The sequence below is a fragment of the Rhinoderma darwinii genome, chromosome 12, assembly GCF_050947455.1.
Source record: "Rhinoderma darwinii isolate aRhiDar2 chromosome 12, aRhiDar2.hap1, whole genome shotgun sequence".
Taxonomy (NCBI): Eukaryota; Metazoa; Chordata; class Amphibia; order Anura; family Rhinodermatidae; genus Rhinoderma; species Rhinoderma darwinii.
The window spans coordinates 68360965-68379426 of record NC_134698.1 but is presented as its reverse complement, the minus strand read 5'-3'; the positions used below and the strand labels follow the sequence as shown (position 1 = coordinate 68379426).

Below are 18462 nucleotides of genomic sequence, written 5' to 3'. Positions count from 1 at the left end.
CGTGCAGATGAGCGTTCCCATAACGCTTGTTGCTGATAATTGCGCTGTGTAAACAGGGGAACGATTGGCAGATGAACGAGCAAACGCTGGATCATCTGCTGGTCGTATAGTTTTAAAAAAGTTAAATATTATCGTTGTCGGCAGCACATCTTGGTGTGTAAACAGGGAGACGCGCTGCCGACACGATAATAATGTATGGGGATGAGCGTTCGTAGTAACGACCTCTCGTCCCCATCCACAGCTCCATGTGACAGGAGCAAGCGAGCGCCGATCAACGATGTCTCGTTGATCAGCGCTCGCTGTACCGGCCGAGTGTCAGCAAGTGTAAAAGGGCCTTAAGTGCTTTTACACGGCCTGATACTGGCTAGAAAAAGAAGTGCCGATCAGCGATAAAGCATGTCGATTGGCGCTTATTTGATTGTTCGTTCCCATGCATTTGCACCTTGTCAGCAGCACAGGGAGATGTGCTGCCGACTAGCAACCTTAATTTTGGCCGCATAAAAGATGCTCGTTCATCAGCCCGATCGCTGCCGTTTATACGAGCCTACATATGAACGCTCGATTGCCTGATCATTATCCCGTGTAAAAGGGTGTTTAACTAAATTTTCAATGCCAATTATCTCCTGTATGGCAAGCTTTGTTTTTTTAAACAGGGAGTATGGGTTGAGCCAGGAAACTGTTTCCATCCATGTGCCCAGATGGTAGCTGCTGTATTAGCAAAACATGCGGTGTCACCTCTAGTTAAGACTTTCCCTGGAAAGAGGAGGGATTAAGGTCATTAGTGACCGGCATGGGGGTCAGGAGGGCATTCTCCACAGGTCGTGACCTCTGTGTGTGGGCCTCATCCATACTGCTGAGCTCATCTTTATTTTGCTGAGAAGTACAAGCTCACAGGGTTTTTGTTTTTTCTTGTGACCGGTGTGATTACTTGGAATACTTGAAAAAAACACCATAATATCCTCCTTGTTATGTGGAGACGCAGTGGAACAATTTCTACAAGACCATATTCCTGTATAAAATAGCTTGCACGGAAAGACTATTTTTTGTGGCCTGCATACACATTAGATCGTCGGGTGATCCCTGTGAAATATAATTTGTATGGTTAGCTTAAAGAGAATGTTCCCCCTTGAAGATTAATATAATTTTTTTGTCTAAATAGGTTCAACATTGTGTGCGGATGAATTTCTTAATATATCTTCATAGTGGTCGGAGCTCTACTTTTGTCAATACAGAGCTCAAAATCCCCTGCATACACATGGAAGAATACAATTATGATTCCTGTCGCCACTAGGGGGAGCTAAAGAGATTACTGCATACTGTGAATACATGAAACTCAATAACAAAACAGTATACATCAAGCTTCCCCTAGTGATGGTCAGACGACAATTTATCATTGAACTTGTCTCTATGCAGGGGATTAGGGGGCTCAATAATAGGACAAAACAGAGCTCTGACCGCTATGAGGCCCCCTACATACGCAACAGTTTTGATGCATATTTTCAGTCCGAATTTGGGGGTGGAAAACCCTCAGCGGAAGACTATTGCAGGTAAGTGGATGAGATTTTAAAAAAATCTCATCCATATGCTACTGAAAATTTTCTGCAAGGAAATCAGGGAATGCTGCGGATTTTCAAATCTGAAGCACGCGCATTCTGTTCGGAGTGTTCACTGCGGATTTAACACTTTTCAACGGGTGAAATCCGCATTTAACGTGCTGCGAAATAGCTTACCCTAAAATAAGAAATCAATCAGTACAGTATGCTGACCTAAATAATGACATGGTGTTATAAGGCAGCCATTACTTTTAGAGTATGTGCACATGGGGCGAATCAGCAGAGGATTTACCGCAACAGATTTCATAGCGGAAAATTGCAGCGTATTACAGCAGCAGCAAAGTGGTTGAGATTTGGACAGATCTCAACCACACGATGCGGGAGAAAATTCTGCTGAGAAAACATGCATAAATTGACCTGAAGTGCAGATTTTTAATCCTCAGCATATCAATTTATGCTGTGGAAGCGTTGCACTTTTATTGCGGTTTTTCCTCATTCAGTTCATAGAGGTGGTAAAAACCACACATAGCAAATGTTGCGATTTGATTCCACCACTGAAAAAATTGCAAATCTGGAAATAAATTGAAATTACGTTTTTTTTGTAATAAAAAAATCTATACATACATTCCTGGCACGGTCATCGCGATGGCTGTTCTCTGTGCTGCTGGCCTCCTGGGAGGTTTCATTCCATGAGAGTGCTGCAGTCAATCACAGGCTGTAGCAGTCACATGGGCTGCAGCGTCATCACTGGAGACCCGGGCTGCAGCGTCATCACTGGAGACCCGGGCTGCAGCGTCATCACTGGAGACCCGGGCTGCAGCGTCATCACTGGAGACCCGGGCTGCAGCGTCATCACTGGAGACCCGGGCTGCATGGAGACCAGAGGTGCGGAGTAGAGACGCGTCATTATGGCAACTGCAGTGAAAGCAAGTATTGACTTTTTATGCAGCGGCCAATCGTAAACAAAAATCTGCACCACAATTTGGTGCGGTCTATCGGCCGGAATTCCCTGCGGGTTTCAGGTCAAATACGATGCGTACTTTTCTGAAAGCGTATCTGACCGGTGTGAACATACCCTAAAGGATTCTAGTGAACTAAGGCTGCGTTCACATAAGCGTTGCTTTCCGTTGAGGGGTTCCGTCTGAGCTTTCCGTCGGGGGAACCCCTCAACGGGAAGGCAAACGGAAACCTTAGAGCTTTTAGATCAAAGGTGATGCAAACGGAAACTAACAGAACCCCTCAACGGAAAGCAACGCTGATGTGAACAGGACCTAAGGGAGCCGAGATGAGGCAAGGGAAACGAGCTGCTAGTTCTGACAGTGGAGTGGGGATAAACCGGTGTCTGTTTCCAGGGACAACCCACAGAAACATGAAATAACTCAGACTTCGTACAAAAACAGTGCAATAACGCTTTATAGAAAAAAAAACAATATTATGGAGTCTATTCGTTGGGCAGGGTGCTTACCAACGTGACCAGACAAATATATACATCATATAAAAATATGAATTATTCATTCACACATGCATATTTCTTTAAAGGGAAAAACAGCAGATTTCATTTCCCCATCTTTCCAACAAATGGAGCTGGCTTCAAAACACTATTTGATTTACATATTTGATTATTTGATGTCACTTGGCACCACTATAATACTTTTGTTTGACTTTCATCCAAGTTATAAATATTCATTCAAATTCTTTTCATATTGCATGCCTCCCATACGACAGCACGTATATGAAAGCACATAAAGAGAATGGAGGTCTCCAGTACCCCCCTCCTCCAAGTAGGGAGGTATGGACTGGTGACACAACAACATCTGCCGTCTCCATACAGACATTCACAAACTACTGATTAAAATGTTAATTGTTATGCAGACGCGAAGAACCTCCGAGACATTTAAACACTTATAGGAAAGACGGAGAGATGACAGAACTAGCTTTACTGACAGTGAAGAGACAACTTTCTGGACCCTAAAGCTTCTCCCGATACGGTGTAGTTGAATGTAATCTATTGTTCACTGTGATCACGCATTTCAGTCTGGCTGTAGTCTAGGTGGCTGCACTCGCTTTCACAATAATCATTGGCATAAAGGGCTTGTCCACCTTGGGAGTCTGGCTACCATGACGCCCAGCAATCTGCGGTCTGTGATGGAATCCAACATCAGGTGTACAATATTCTCATGCCCACGCAGCGGGAAAAAAAAAACGCAGCTTAAACGTTAATAAATTGACCAGCAGTGCGGAATTTAATTCCGCAGCATGTAAATTTATGCTGCGTTTTTATTGATTTTCTGTTGCTGGTTTCCCCATTGAATTCGATGGGGATGCAAAACCTGCAACAGAAACCAATCGTCGTGACTTATGCGGCATAATCGCAACAATTGCGCCGCAAAAATCGCAACTTCGGGAAACACAAATCATACTTACCCAAAACGCTCTCCTTCTTCCTGTAGTCCGGCCTCCTGGGATGAAGTTTCATCCCATGTGACCGCTGCAGCCAATCACAGGTTGCAGCGTCACATGGCCTGCAACGCCATCTTAAGAGGCCGGACTACGCGCAGAGAAGAGGGAGGGGGTAAGTATGAGCGGTTTTTTTCCGCAGCGGAAATTCAGTTAAAAAAATCAAAACCGGACGGAAGGTGCTGCGGGTTCCAGATCGGATATGCTGCGCAGTTTTACGCAGCGTATCCGACCCATGGGTACCCGGCATAAGGCTTTCAATGAGAGCCACTCATATCGTACAACTAGACAAGACTCAAAAAGGCTTTTTGTGTGCCTTTTTTTTTGTAAAATGGTACATGGTTTTTTTATGTAGTTTTTCCTAGCTTTGTTTGCAAATAGCGTGTTTTCTAAAAACATGCAAGTTCAAATAAAAAAAGGCCACTTAAGGCATTTTATATTTTCCTATTGACTTCAAGCTAACATCTGGCTGCTGCTGAAAAGTTGGAGAAAAACGCCAAAAAAAAACCATTGTATTTTCCTAAAAACGTTGTGTCAATCCACCATTATAAAGCACGTCAGTAATAACCGGGACCCATAAGGACCACTAGTGGCCAGCAACTGCATTACGCATTTATATTTTATCTGGACAATGCCAATGAAGTCCGCTTTCAGCATGCAAAATTTTCTGTAAATAGAAATAAATCACTTTGTAAACCAGTAGGAGTATTTTTCCCTTTCACCTAGTTGGTGGAAACACACAAAGAACAACCTTGCACGTACTTGAAGTAATTGCTGGTAATAAGGAAACGTTTTAGTCACCACTGTGTTTGGAAAAAGAAGTTGGTTTTGTTTATATAGATATATATATAGATATATATAGTTCTTGCTTGAGAAGTACTGTTGTGTACCGATATATATGTACCAGACTACCAAAAATAGCAAAAGACCAGCAGGGCAGAACACTGAAAGTTTGTTTTTTTTCCCCGCAGAAAAATGTCCTTTTTTTTTTCCCCCCAAGGAAAGGTCTGATATTACAGCTCTACCTCATTCACTTCAATGGGGTTGACCTGCAATAACAGATGTAGACAGGTGTGGTGCCGTTTCTGGAAAAAAAAAAAAAGCGCTCAATCCACCCAGGGTTGTACAGGATTAGTAAAACATGGCTGCTTTCTTTCAAAAACAGCACCACACCTGTCCAAAAGGTTTTCTGTGGTATTGCAGCTCATCTTAATCCATGTTGATGGAGCGGAGCTGCAATACCTGCCACAACCTATTGACAGAGGTGGCACGGTTTCCGTAAGAATTCTGCACAACCCCTTTAAAGGAGTACTCTACTCCGTAAATGTTCAAAATTTTTGCTATATAACTTGACAATTGTTTCGTTATTTGATCAATATGCAACCCCAGCCGAAAACTTGTACATATTCACTGGGCAGTCATTCAAACCTATGCCAATCCTTCTAAAAATTCTCAGACATCACAGAGCTAAACATAAAGTTCATTTCAATTGTTATTGGGAAGACTTTTATTTTATATGTACAGTTGGCTTAAACCGCACATTAAAAATCCCGGTTACCACTGGTTCAGCAGACATCAAAGTAATTGTGATACTTGAAATTTTAGGACCAAGGACAGATAGCATCTTACTAATGGACCCCCAATGCCATCAGCAGGTTAATCTGCAACGCTATTATCCCTCCTGTCACAAGTAATTGCGTATGTATGTCATACCAGGCAGGATAACCACGGATAATCCCGACCTTTCACTTCTTAGTGACCCTGGATGTTTACTAACAATTGTAGATGAATAACATGGAAAAATGCTATTTATATGCGCGCACGCGCGCACACACACGACTAAATACACCATTACATACATATATATATTATATTTATTTATATATGCATGGATACATCTATAAAATAATAAACAGGAGCAATTTTGTAAGTCGCCAGGTACCATCTACTGCACCCCTAATGAACTTTATGGACAATCATAACACGTCTTCAGGTTGTAAACCCCTGAAGAGGTGCACGCCGCTTAATAAATTTGGCACATTGTTGGCTGTTGGCACCAGAAGTTGAAACCTATGTCTGCTATGAGCAGACATAGAATTTGCACTATAATTTACGCAATTTGGCGTAAATTATTGTAAATCTGTGGATGCGTTCGTGGCTCCATCCCCTCCAGGCTAATTACGCCCACTTTTACTGCAACCTTTAGCACAAATATGGTGTGCGCTAAAATTTGCGGCTTTTTATCGCTAAGTGGTGTAAAGCTGTTAACAATTTCCCCCCTATGAGCGTAATGATAACAAACATGGCTGGACAACTAGCATCGGTAAGACATCGGCCCATCTCCTGCTGCGCCACTTACATTGGTAGAACAACATGTTGGGTTCCTTCCCTTTACCATGAGAAAAAAAAAAAAAAAAAAAAGAATGATTGTAAAAAGAGATAGAAAAACAACAACAATTTTCTTTCCAAAAATAGCACCAATCTTGCCCAGGGGCCTTGTCTGGCACAGTAGCTCAGCCCCATTGACTGGAATAAAGCAGAGCTGCAATACCAGACATGAGTCATGGACAACAGTGGTGCCTTTTCTTGGCATGCGGGTCATTTATTAATAGCATGGTATCGGTTTGTCTCAACTGGAGCTCACAACCTAAATTTCCCTCTTTTTACACACTAGGGCCACATTAATAGGACAATTCATCTCAGTGTCTCCTTTTTGGAACACCTATATAATGTTTTGGTGCACCTGGCCAAGTGGTAGATTTTATCTTGTAGTACCGTTTAATTCTGCGTAATTCTGAGCAATATTTAGATGGCTGTATACCAGTAAAATAATTGAAACAAGGCTTCGTTCACGGGTTCCGTTTTACCTTTCTGTCAGGGGAACCCATGAATGGAATCTAAACGGAAATCGTAGGTTTCCGTTTGTATCACCATTGATTTCAATGGTGACGGATCCGGTACAAAAGGTTTCCGTTTGTCCCTGTTGTGTAAGGGTTCCGTCGTTTTGACAGAATCAATACCGCAGTCGACAGCGCTATTCATTCAGTCAAAACAACGGAACCCTTACACAACAGGGACAAACGGAAACCTTTTGCACCAGATCCGTCACCATTGAAATCAATGGTGATACAAACGGAAAGCGGTATAGTTTGGACTCCGTTCATGGGTTCCCCTGACAGAAAGCTCTGACGGAAGCCGTGAACAGAGTCCCGACGCAGATGTGAACAAAGCCTTACAGGTACTAAAACGCTGCAGGATTTAGGAACATCACAGTAGGAGAATGATAATACTACACGTTACGGCACCTTCATCAGGTATACACCAGTAGTGGATATGACAGGTAGTAAGACAGTCTTATCCACTGTTGTTTTTTACCTGGTGAAGGCGCCGTAACGTGTAGTCTTATCAATAAAGTCTCTCCTTTCATTATCATACCGTGATTTGCCTAAATCCTGCAGCGGCCTCGTACCGGTTATTTTAATTATTTTATTGCTATTACTTAACCTACATCACAGCGCCAAAACAAGCGGTTAGCCGCCATACAGACAGTAGCGCCGAACACCTGGATGCACCAGTGGAACGAAGTGCCTGATGAAGGTCTCCTGACGGAAACGTCGCACGCACTAAGCCTCTGGCATCAAATACAATAAACCTGAAGAATTTAAAAACTACATTTTGTGTGCCGAATACTTCTTCAAATAACCTACACCACAGTCGGGCCTGGACTGCAGGTGCTGCAGCCGTGGATACACATTGGTTATAACATGCCTACAATGATATTGTGCCCATACAGCACAACAGAAACAGGTGAGCAGTACAGCTATTGGTTTTGACGAGATTGTTTATTATATACGGATTCCACTATGGAGCGCCGTGTTATTTTGTTGCATTTCTAGATTTGCTCTAGATGGCTGTATGACTTCACACAAGAATATCCTACATATCACTCATATATTAAAATGTTCTTCGTGTACGATTGTGCCATTATCTGAAATGTCCAGCTGCTGAGATCACATACGCACTTGTCTCTTTCAATAACTTCAGGATGAAGCCGGACACTCCCTATGCCAAGAGACTTAACAGATGGGCCGATGCCGCAACCTTGAAACAGAGGGTGGGATGGTGGAAAACATCAGCTGCCGAACTTTCCTGCCAATTTCATGTAACTGTCCGCGATGCAGTTCATTAGTTTGTAAAATGTGGTTCCTCAGGGCAGAACTAAAACTTATCATAAAACCTGGGCTTGGCTCAAGGGAAATTACTTTTATATCCTAAAATCCTAGCAAATCCATGATGTTACTGACCAGGAAAGGAGGTAAAAAACAGAAACTATAAGATGTACCAGTTATAGATAGCAATGTAAAGTCAGTTAAGATGTAGACAATAATGATAGATGCGAAGGAAAACACCGTAAATACGAAAAATTTATCTTGTCCCCACCATTGGTTACGCGGACATTCATTTCCACTGCAGCGGCCACGCCAGCAGAGTTGTAGCATTAGCTGGCTGCCATTCAAATGAGTGGCCATCTACGTAATGCATGGAAAGCGCCATAATGCTGGCTCATAGAGAAGGTCCTGAGCAGGGGATCCCCATTTAAGACGTTCATAAGCCCTAGTCAAGCATTTGGACAAGGGACGTCTTCATGAAGGAATAAAAAATACAGATCATTATGTCAGACATTGCAGATAGACATGCTGGTACCGAAACGTAAAAATGGGCTATTGATCTATGGGTAATATTGTTGCCCAGAATAAAAGCCGAACGTCCGCCTACCCAGTACAATACAAGAGCAGCTGGAGAGAAAATGACAAATTTTCTCCAGAACACAAAAAAAAGCAAAAGATGTTTCCTCAAGCTTCAAATAAACATATCCTAATAAATAGAAAATAGCGCTGGTGTTGATCTAGGTCTTCTTCCTTTGTTGTGTATTTATTTTTATTTATTTCCCTGGAGTCTAAGAAAACATCCTGCGCTGTGAAACAGTCAAGGACCTCACAATCTAATTTCAATTGCAAAACCGGTCTCTGCACAATTGCACTGAAATGGCTTTTATTAAACCTCAGATAGAAGAAACGAGAATTGTAAAACAAGTGGACTCTCCTAAGGTGTCGCAGAAATTCCCATCATCAATTCTCCAAGCGGTCTTTACACAAAATAAAGAAAAAAATGAAAGAGCGGGACAGGCTGGCGCAATAAACAGGTGGCGACGAGCGAGGCAGGTCATTATTGGTTTAATCAAATTCTATTGATTTGACACTACACAATTCACATGGTTTCTCTATCCTTCAGACGCTGCAGATAACAACGTAGCTGTGCTTGCTTTGTAACGAAGGAAAAATTCAGCACAAAAAAAAAAAAATTGGAACCGAGCCCTGACTGACACAATCGGAAACCATAGGTTTCAATGGCAATGGTGACGGATCTGGTGCCAAAAGTTTCCGTTGTGCAAGGGTTCCGTCATTTTGACAATACCGTAGAAATTTTGAGGCAGATTTATTCTACCTGCAAAATTCCGTGTGAACTAGGGCCTAAAGGTACCGGCTATCAATATCTATAGAGATGAAAAATCAGTGGATACAACGTATTCATTTTTAGATTCCCAGTAAACCACCGTGTTGTATTCTCTGAATGGAGAGTTCGCTTAACCCACAAAAGAACATATGCAAGTGAGAAGATGAAATCTAATAAAAAAGAGCCAGACAACAATGTCCTGTACTCCCCTTCTGGTGCAGCTGTAGGGACAGATGTCCTGAAGAAGACAAGAAAGGTAATGCACTACCTCTATATACACAAGGTGGTGGTGACAGCCATGCCTGGGAGCTGGAAACAGTTAAACCAGCAGTAAGATTTATGTAAAGTAATTGCACAGAGACATGTAAATGCTTTGTTGCTTAGGGGAAACTTTAATGCAATACATCAAGACAAGCCTAATGAGGCTGAGAATCCGGAGAAGAGGACAGGGCAAGAAGACGAGAAAAAAAACACGCGACACCTTATCCCGCAATTGAAGCAAAGAGAACGTCAATAACGTTGACAAGTAGAAGCTGGGCTCTATCCTGCCGTTGGGAAGTCATTATCGCATTGCAGATCTATACACTATATACAGAAGAAAATGTTACTGGGGGGGTTTGGAAGATGTTACCTGGTCATCATTTAAAAAGCTGCTCCACCTGAATAAATCTGATTACTAAAGCAGACAAAGGAAAGCTGGTATGGATTGTCCGTGCCTTGATCTGAATAGCAGTCTCCTTGCAGGGGATATACAGCCAAAAATTCAATAACAACACATTTTGGTCTCCGCTGCCGGATGTTATATTGGGGTGAATGGGATTGTTAAAAGCCTTCTTTAAATGCATGTGATTTTCAGGGGCCCAGTAGTGTTGCCACATGACAAATCCAATATAACCAGGTTGTCTATGTTTACTCATTTCCTTACCTCAATTTTGACCGGTCACAGAGCTGTGAGCAGAGAAAGAAGAAGCAAAGACTTTAACTAGTTGTTTCTCCATCTCCTATGTAGATATTAATCAGATTTCTTGGCCTTTGTTAAGGTCCAATTGATCTAGCCAAAAATCAAGCCACGAACTAGGAGATCTGACAACAAGAAGCGCTTCATATCGCACAAATATTTCCCAAAATTTAGGAAAGTTTTCCCAACTGACAGATCCTTTGGATAGAGATCTCAGAACAGGAAGACGCCTCACCAAAGATCTGTGTTGGAATATTTTTGCTGGATTTACAATCATTTGGCTTTAATACAAAATGACATTGACCATAAAAAAAAGTAATTGAGTAAAGTCCTGGAAGCGCAAAAGGCATCTACATCAGTGTAATATAAATGTCTCAGTCTGTACAGTATTTCACTGCTTAGAGCAGAAGTTTGTGCTCCAGGGCTGCTATTCCCTTCCAACCGTCCAAGAAGGAAAACGGTCTTTGGTTACCCTGTACACCAGAATTTGTTCTCTCCACTCTCTCCAAATCAATGCCACTCCCATTGTTACATCTTGCAGCTTAGGCCTTGTTCACACGAGAGTATTTCACGTCCGCGTTCTCTCCGTATAAATAAGTAACACACTGACCAATGCAATTCAAATGGGACTATTCAACACATTTGTGCTTTTTCACGGAGCGCGTGTCCGATGCATGAAACTCACCGCATGTCCTATTCTGGTCCGTTTTTGCGGACCTTGTCGCCCATTAAAGTCAATGGGTGCGTGATGACGACATCCGTGTGCTGTCCGTGTTTCACGCATCAGTTGCTAACGAAATGCAGAGAGAAAAAAAATCATATAAAATCAGGAAGTGATCGCAGAGTAGAAACACGAATGAGAAAAACGGATGACACACGGAAACCACACTGACGCCACATTGCCAGTATTATTTTTGTGAACGCAAATCGGACACACTTGTGTGAATAAGGCCTTAAATGCCTGTTTGGATAAATACACAAAGTAGACGTCACTTCGACAAGAACAGATAGACAGGAGCGCGGAATAAAACCTCCTCCTGCTAAGGTGTTCATTACTTTCAATACAACTACGTTACACGTTCAATTTGAAATAAATACACAGCACAAATGTGGAATACAAAGCTGAAAATGTATTTTAGTACTGCTAACCAAATGATATCAATTATAGGATTTCTTCCACAAGAAGAACATGAAACATTTGATTTACCAGCAAAGAGTTTTATTTCTAAGAGAGACTCCTGCGCATGTAATTACCAAACTGCGACCAGGTGTTAAATATTACGTATTCTGGAAAGAGCCTCTGTGTTTCTTCAACACCAAGCCAAGACATCCGGATCTACAAGAAACCCCTACAAGAGGTCTCCAACAGAGTTTAGTGAAAGCCGACTGCAGACACAGACAACTATTTAACCAAGTTAGGCCTCATGCACACGACCGTATTTTTGCCACCCGTAAATACTGGCGTAAATACGGGCCCGGTGTCACATGTATTCGACCTGTATTGCACCAGTATTTACGGACCCGTGCCCGTAAATAAGGGTCCGGTGTCACCCGTATTCCACACGTATTTACGGGCACGTTTTTGGCTACAAAATTGCACTGCAGTAAATCGGCAGCCCCTTCTCTGTATCAGTGCAGGATAGAGAGAAGGGACAGCCCTTTCCGCAATAAAAGTAAAAGAAATTCAGACTTACCCGGCCGTTGTCTTGGTGACGCGTCCCTCTCCTGACATCCAGTCCGACCTCCCTGGATGACACGGCAGTCCATGTGACCGCTGCAGCCAGTGATTTGGCCTGTGATTGGCTGCAGCGGTCACATGAGCTGTAACGTCATCCCAGGAGGGCGGACTGGAGGAAGCACGTCTTTTTTTTTTTTACAGCTTTATCTATATTGTGATCGGTAGCCACTGTCCAGGGTGCGGAAACAGTTACTGCCGATCGTTTAACTCTTTCAGCATCCTGGACAGTGACTATTTACTGGCGTCGCCTAGCAACGCTCCCGTAATTACGGGTGCACACACGTAGTCACCCGTAATTACGGGAGCCCCATAGACTTCTATGGGCTGCCCATGCCGTAATTACGGCCTGAAATAGGACATGTTCTATATTTTTCAACGGCACGGGCACCTTCCCGTAAGCATACGGGGAGGTACCCGTGACCAATAGAAGTCTATGGGCCCGTAATTACGGGCGTGTGCATGAGGCCTTAGTCTGATTATCAGGCAATACAAGGTAGACGTTATAAAAGCCTTTCTGCAAGAGACTACCAGTTGTGAACCATGTCTTGGCTTTCCCTGGAAAACGCCCTTGAAATATGCCGTACTCGGCTCTTTCCATCATTCCCACAGACTTTGAATGGAGTGAAGGCGTGCTCCAATCAATGTCCTTCTTACTGCGTTCGAGCAGTGAGGAGGAACAATGGATTTGGGACCCCCGTTCTTGCGATCAATGGAGGTCCCCCAGCGATCAGATATTTATCACCTATCCTGTGGTTGGGGAAAATTATCGATTCTGGGAACACCCCTTTAAGAACTGTGAGGAATTGATACAGAAAGTATATTGGTTATACTTCACTATGACTAAGGCCTCATGCTCACTTCAGTTATTTTCTTCAGTGTGCTATCAGTTTTTTTTAACTGATAGCACCCTGACACATTCATATCTATGGGGCCATGCACACTTCTGTTTTGACGGTTCCATCCGTCCGTTCTGTCAAAAGTAGTGCATGTCCTACTTTTGTCCATCATTCAGTGACCGTGGGGCGCATTGAAGTCTATGGGTCCGTCAAAAAAACGGATGGCACACGGATGGCACAACGGAGTGACAACAGAAACCACACAGGTGTCACAACGGACACACTGATCCGTTTTAAACGGACGTGAAAACGGTGAAGGATGTGTAAATGAGGCCTAAGAACTTAGTTCAAAACGCGTGTCCTTCCTAGGAATGTTTTAACCGGATGAAATAAATATTTTGGCTTTTATTTTGGATCGAGTGCTGGTTGCTATCCTTTCTATTTTTCTATCAGTGATAATTGTCGGTTCTGGGAATACTCCCCTTTAAGGTCCTTTAACACTGCCAGATTCCCTACATGGAGCAACGAGTAAACCCGGTTTACAGACGGACGTGCTGCCGACTACCAACATTTTCTTGACCACACAAAAGATGCGATCAGCAAATGAACGCTGGTTTGCCCGATCATTAGCCCTTGTAAAAGAGCCTTTAGTAATTGCAGTATGTATATGAGGGAGATGGGAACAGTCTCAATACAGCGATACTGAAATAGCTGCCTCCTACATCTCTTTGTAACAACAGGAGTCTCAGGAGACCGGATTTTCCAGCTCGAGTAAGAAAAAGAATAAACTGCAACACTTAATGTAAAAATAACAAGAGGTGAGAAGTAACAGGTATTGTTAAACAAGGTTTACAGTGACAGATAGCGGCCTAATAAAGCATTTATAACTCATGAAGGCGGAAAACGCTCTCACGTGTAAAATACTTAACAAAAAGAAAATGATCGGAAAAACAACGTGCGGCTTGTCATATTAATAATAAAAAAAAAAAAGGATACGAGGAGTTCCTTCTGTCCTACAGACCAGGTAGAGACAGGCTGCTATAACGTGCATCATCTTCCTACCGCGGGTCAGGTGCTTGCTGACGGCCATTTTGAAGAAGTTGAAGGCGGTGTCCAAACAGTGTTTATTGAGTTGCAACTGGACACCCAAATTATGGATCTGTCTCTTTCCTGCAAGATAAGGGAAGATGATATCATTTACTCCACATCATCGTAACGCTTGCTTACTGGGTTATTACTCAGCTTTCCCCGAAATAGGAATGTAATCATTTTTCAGAACAGCGCAACCTAAATATTAGGCCTCATTCACATGGCAGAGCTGAGTACAGGAGGAGTCCAGGGAGTCCTGTGTGCCAAGGAGTCCAGGGAGTCCTGTGTGCCAAGGAGTCCAGGGAGTCCTGTGTGCCAAGGAGTCCAGGGAGTCCTGTGTGCCAAGGAGTCCAGGGAGTCCTGTGTGCCAAGGAGTCCAGGGAGTCCTGTGTGCCAAGGAGTCCAGGGAGTCCTGTGTGCCAAGGAGTCCAGGGAGTCCTGTGTGCCAAGGAGTCCAGGGAGTCCTGTGTGCCAAGGAGTCCAGGGAGTCCTGTGTGCCAAGGAGTCCTGTGTGCCAAGGAGTCCAGGGAGTCCTGTGTGCCGCATGTCGGCTGTATCCTCTCCTTTGTGCAATGTTGCGTATTTAATATCAAATCCGACGGAGCATGCCACAGTTTATTTCTGTTGCATTGTGCAATATAGAGGTACAGTAGGGCCCCATAGAATGTATGGGTGCACATTACAGCTCCATACAACATGGAGGTTGTAATCAAGTTATGTGTATGAGGTCTTACCGTTACTATGTTTGTTTTTTATGCTTTTTTTTCTTTCCTTTATGATAGGAAGACATGTTCTTTAGCAGGTCTCACGAAGCACAACTTTTTTTTTTTTTTGCACGGTCAAGCTTTTTCGAGCTTAAAAAAAATAATAAAAAATGGCGCGTTGTCGAGGTAGCAACAGCTTGTAAAGTTTTACAGCCGTAAAGCCGTGAATGAGGCAGAAGCACTGGAGCAGTTTATCGACAATAAAGTAGCTCAGGAATCAGCCATATACATGAACGTGATGCGCCAGCTAAACAGATTTTGATTTCTGCGTTGAAAATGGAAGTATGTGGAGGCCTTAGCTCCCAGACCCCAACCAATATGACCTTCTGACATATCTGACTGACCATCACTGCATCAATTAAAATAGGTTGTACAAGACTAGAAAAACACAACTGCTTTTTTCTAAAACCAGCGTCACACCTGTCCGCAGGTTGTGTGTTTCATTGGAGTTCAGCCATATTCACTTTAATGGGCTGGGCTGCAATACCAGACAACCCATGGGGAGGCGTGGCACTGTTCCTGGAGGAAAGCAGCTTTTTTTTTTTACTAATCCGGTACCATCCCTTTAAGCTTAGAGTCATATGGTCAAAGAACTAACTTTTCCGGGCCATCGAATTACTTAGACTATGGATTACAGAACTGCTCTCTGCATACAAACATCACACTGCAAGCTGGATCAGGTATATAGACCACCAAGTTCCTGCCCTATAATTATTTTTTGGGCACTAGTGAAGATTAGTGCAACTCTCAAATAACCGATAGGTGTGCATAGTTGGCACCTATCGGAGTTCCCCATCTATGTGTTCTCTATTTTCAATATCTAATTTTATCCATAAATGTTAGTGCAAAGAATGGTCATAGTGCCTTATCGAGAACTAGGGGTCAGCACCCTTCAGCACTCCAGCTGTTGTGAAACTATAATTCCCAGCATGCTCTGACAGCCTTTGGCTGGAATAATCAAGCATTTGGCTGTCAGGGCAGCTGTTGAGAAACTACAACTACCAGCATGGAGTGCCTAAGGTTTCTGACCCCTGCAGTAGCCACACTTTAGATCTACGTGCAATGGAAACTTCTCCACGTGTATGACATGTCCACATATCCATATCCATTTATTAGGGAGCATTTAGCTACCTTTTATTGACCGTAAAAGCACATACAGTATATAAAACAGCATAGAACATAGTGTAAACCGAGGTCTTATTGTCTCTGTGGAATGATAATTCTATTCTTTCCGCTGTGAATCAATTTTATAGAGGAAAAATAAAATCCGGGCTCATTCTGTCTATACAGCAATAAGAGGCCAGAGGTAGAGACGCAGACATAACAGTACGCTAGACTGGATCTGATCCGACCACTGCCTGGAAGTCTTACCCGGAGGACATGAGTCAAAGGTTAAAGTGTTTCCAGACAATATGACTATACGATTAGTAACACCCTTTAAGGGGTTTGGCTTTCCTGTCATACTATCCTTCTCCATCAACGTCAGTGAACTCATTTATTCGGCTTCACTATTTTCTACCACGAAAAAATTCATTTTACTTCCTGAAATGTGAATAAACTTATATCATCAACACGTGTTTCCTGTGGCTTTACCCGAGGCTACAGGTAATAATAATCAAAAGGTTTGTTCCCATCTCAGACATTTATGGCACATCCATAGGATATGTCGGATAGAAGCAGGTCCCAGCTCTGGGACTCTCACCCATATCAAGAACAGGGGTCGGAAGCGGTTGCTCGGCTGTTTCCTTAACTCCCATAGAACATAATAGGGAGAGCCGCGCGCATCCCACCTCGCCACATAGTTGGCTACTGGAATCGGTGGTCACCAGGCGGGATGGGGGTCAGATGACCCTCATTCTCGATATAGGTGCAGGACCCAGCGATGGGACCCGCATCCATCAAACATCTTTGGCACTGCTCGGAGAAGTCTGGTGAGGAAAATCCAACAACATACAAATCAATGGTAGTTTGCTTAGGCCCCATGCACACGACCATATTTTTCGATCGTAATTACGGACCCATTCATTTCTATGGGCTACGGACACCTTTCCGTATTTTTACGGATGGGTGTCCGTGCTGTAGAAATGATAGAACATGCCATTTTTTTAATCCTTAATTACGGCACGGACTCCACATGTGCATCCGTAGCCGTCCATAATTATGGAAGCGTTGCTATGCGACGCCAGGTGATTACTCAAGATTCCTCCCGTTTTTTGTGGCTCCGTATATAGGGATGCATTACGGACCGTATTTCCGGATACCGTTACGTATATGCAGATGATTTATGGATGACTATAACTGACTACTGATCCGTATTTACAGACAGTATTTACGGATGGATCAAATCTAGTGCCGCGTGCATGGTGCCTTAGGCTTCACGTACACGGCCGTGCCCGTAATCACGTCCCGGCTGCCGACAACCGCCCACATTCTCGGCCCGTGCTCCCATACAAAGTATGGGAGAACGACCCGTAAAAAGCAAAAGATAGGACATGTACCGCAAAAGATAGGACACTTCTACAGTCCGGACACCAACCCGTAAATTAACGGGAACATGTCCATGCACAATAGAAGCGAATGGGTCCGTAATTGCGGACCGTAGTTACGGTTCGCAATTACGTACGATTTTTACGGTCGTGTGCATGGGGCCTTAAACTATCAGATTTCCTGTAACAAAAATCTCTGAGCAGTGCCAAAGGGGTCTGAATGTTATTCCGAGATCACAGACTTCACAAATGCGTTCTACTCACATGTATCTTTGACATATCAGAAGATAATTTTGACTGATTTGCCCTTTAAGGCAGGGTTGACATATGGCGGTAATGGTGCAACAGGGAGCCAAGATACTACTAGATCTAATACTCACACACAAGCTTTTTAGCGGTCCTCCTATGACTACTATAAACATTAATATGGGGTCAGGTCTCTGCCTGCTCTTTGACATGACCGGTGATAAGTCATTGTTCACACTATAACAACATAACTTTCAAACAGTGAACTCAATGAAGACAGTCCTTCCCTTAGGCAATGAATAGGAGTGGTGAGAGCGAGTCTTTTACCCTCTAAAACAGGTAAAATATTTAGCCAATAAGGTCACTGAAATAAGCCCCTCTATAAGGGCTCAAGCACATCACCATACAACACAAATTCGTAATATGGCACCTATAGCTTTTTCCCCATTGATTTTAATTAGGGAAAGACTACAGCACACAAGACTGCAAGTAGAAAATTATCGTACATGGGTGCAGGGCACATGTGGTACATGGGTGCAGGGCACATGTGGTACATGGGTGCAGGGCACATGTGGTACATGGGTGCAGGGCACATGTGGTACATGGGTGCAGGGCACATGTGGTACATGGGTGCAGGGCACATGTGGTACATGGGTGCAGGGCACATGTGGTACATGGGTGCAGGGCACATGTGGTACATGGGTGCAGGGCACATGTGGTACATGGGTACAGGAGAAGGTCCGGTACATGGGTACAGGAGAAGGTCCGGTACATGGGTACAGGAGAAGGTCCGGTACATGGGTACAGGAGAAGGTCCGGTA

The 18462-nt window shown here is 43.4% G+C and overlaps 1 protein-coding gene across 3 annotated transcripts in view; it reads right to left on the bottom strand.

Moving 5' to 3' along the window:
- Positions 1–18462, bottom strand: part of BRF1 (BRF1 general transcription factor IIIB subunit) — a 212668-nt gene that overhangs the window by 172794 nt on the left and 21412 nt on the right. For all 3 annotated transcript variants that reach the window (XM_075843797.1, XM_075843798.1, XM_075843796.1), the window contains exon 3: positions 14053–14226. In XM_075843797.1, coding sequence (XP_075699912.1) covers positions 14053–14226 — 174 coding nt within the window. The remainder of the gene's footprint in view (positions 1–14052; positions 14227–18462) is intronic.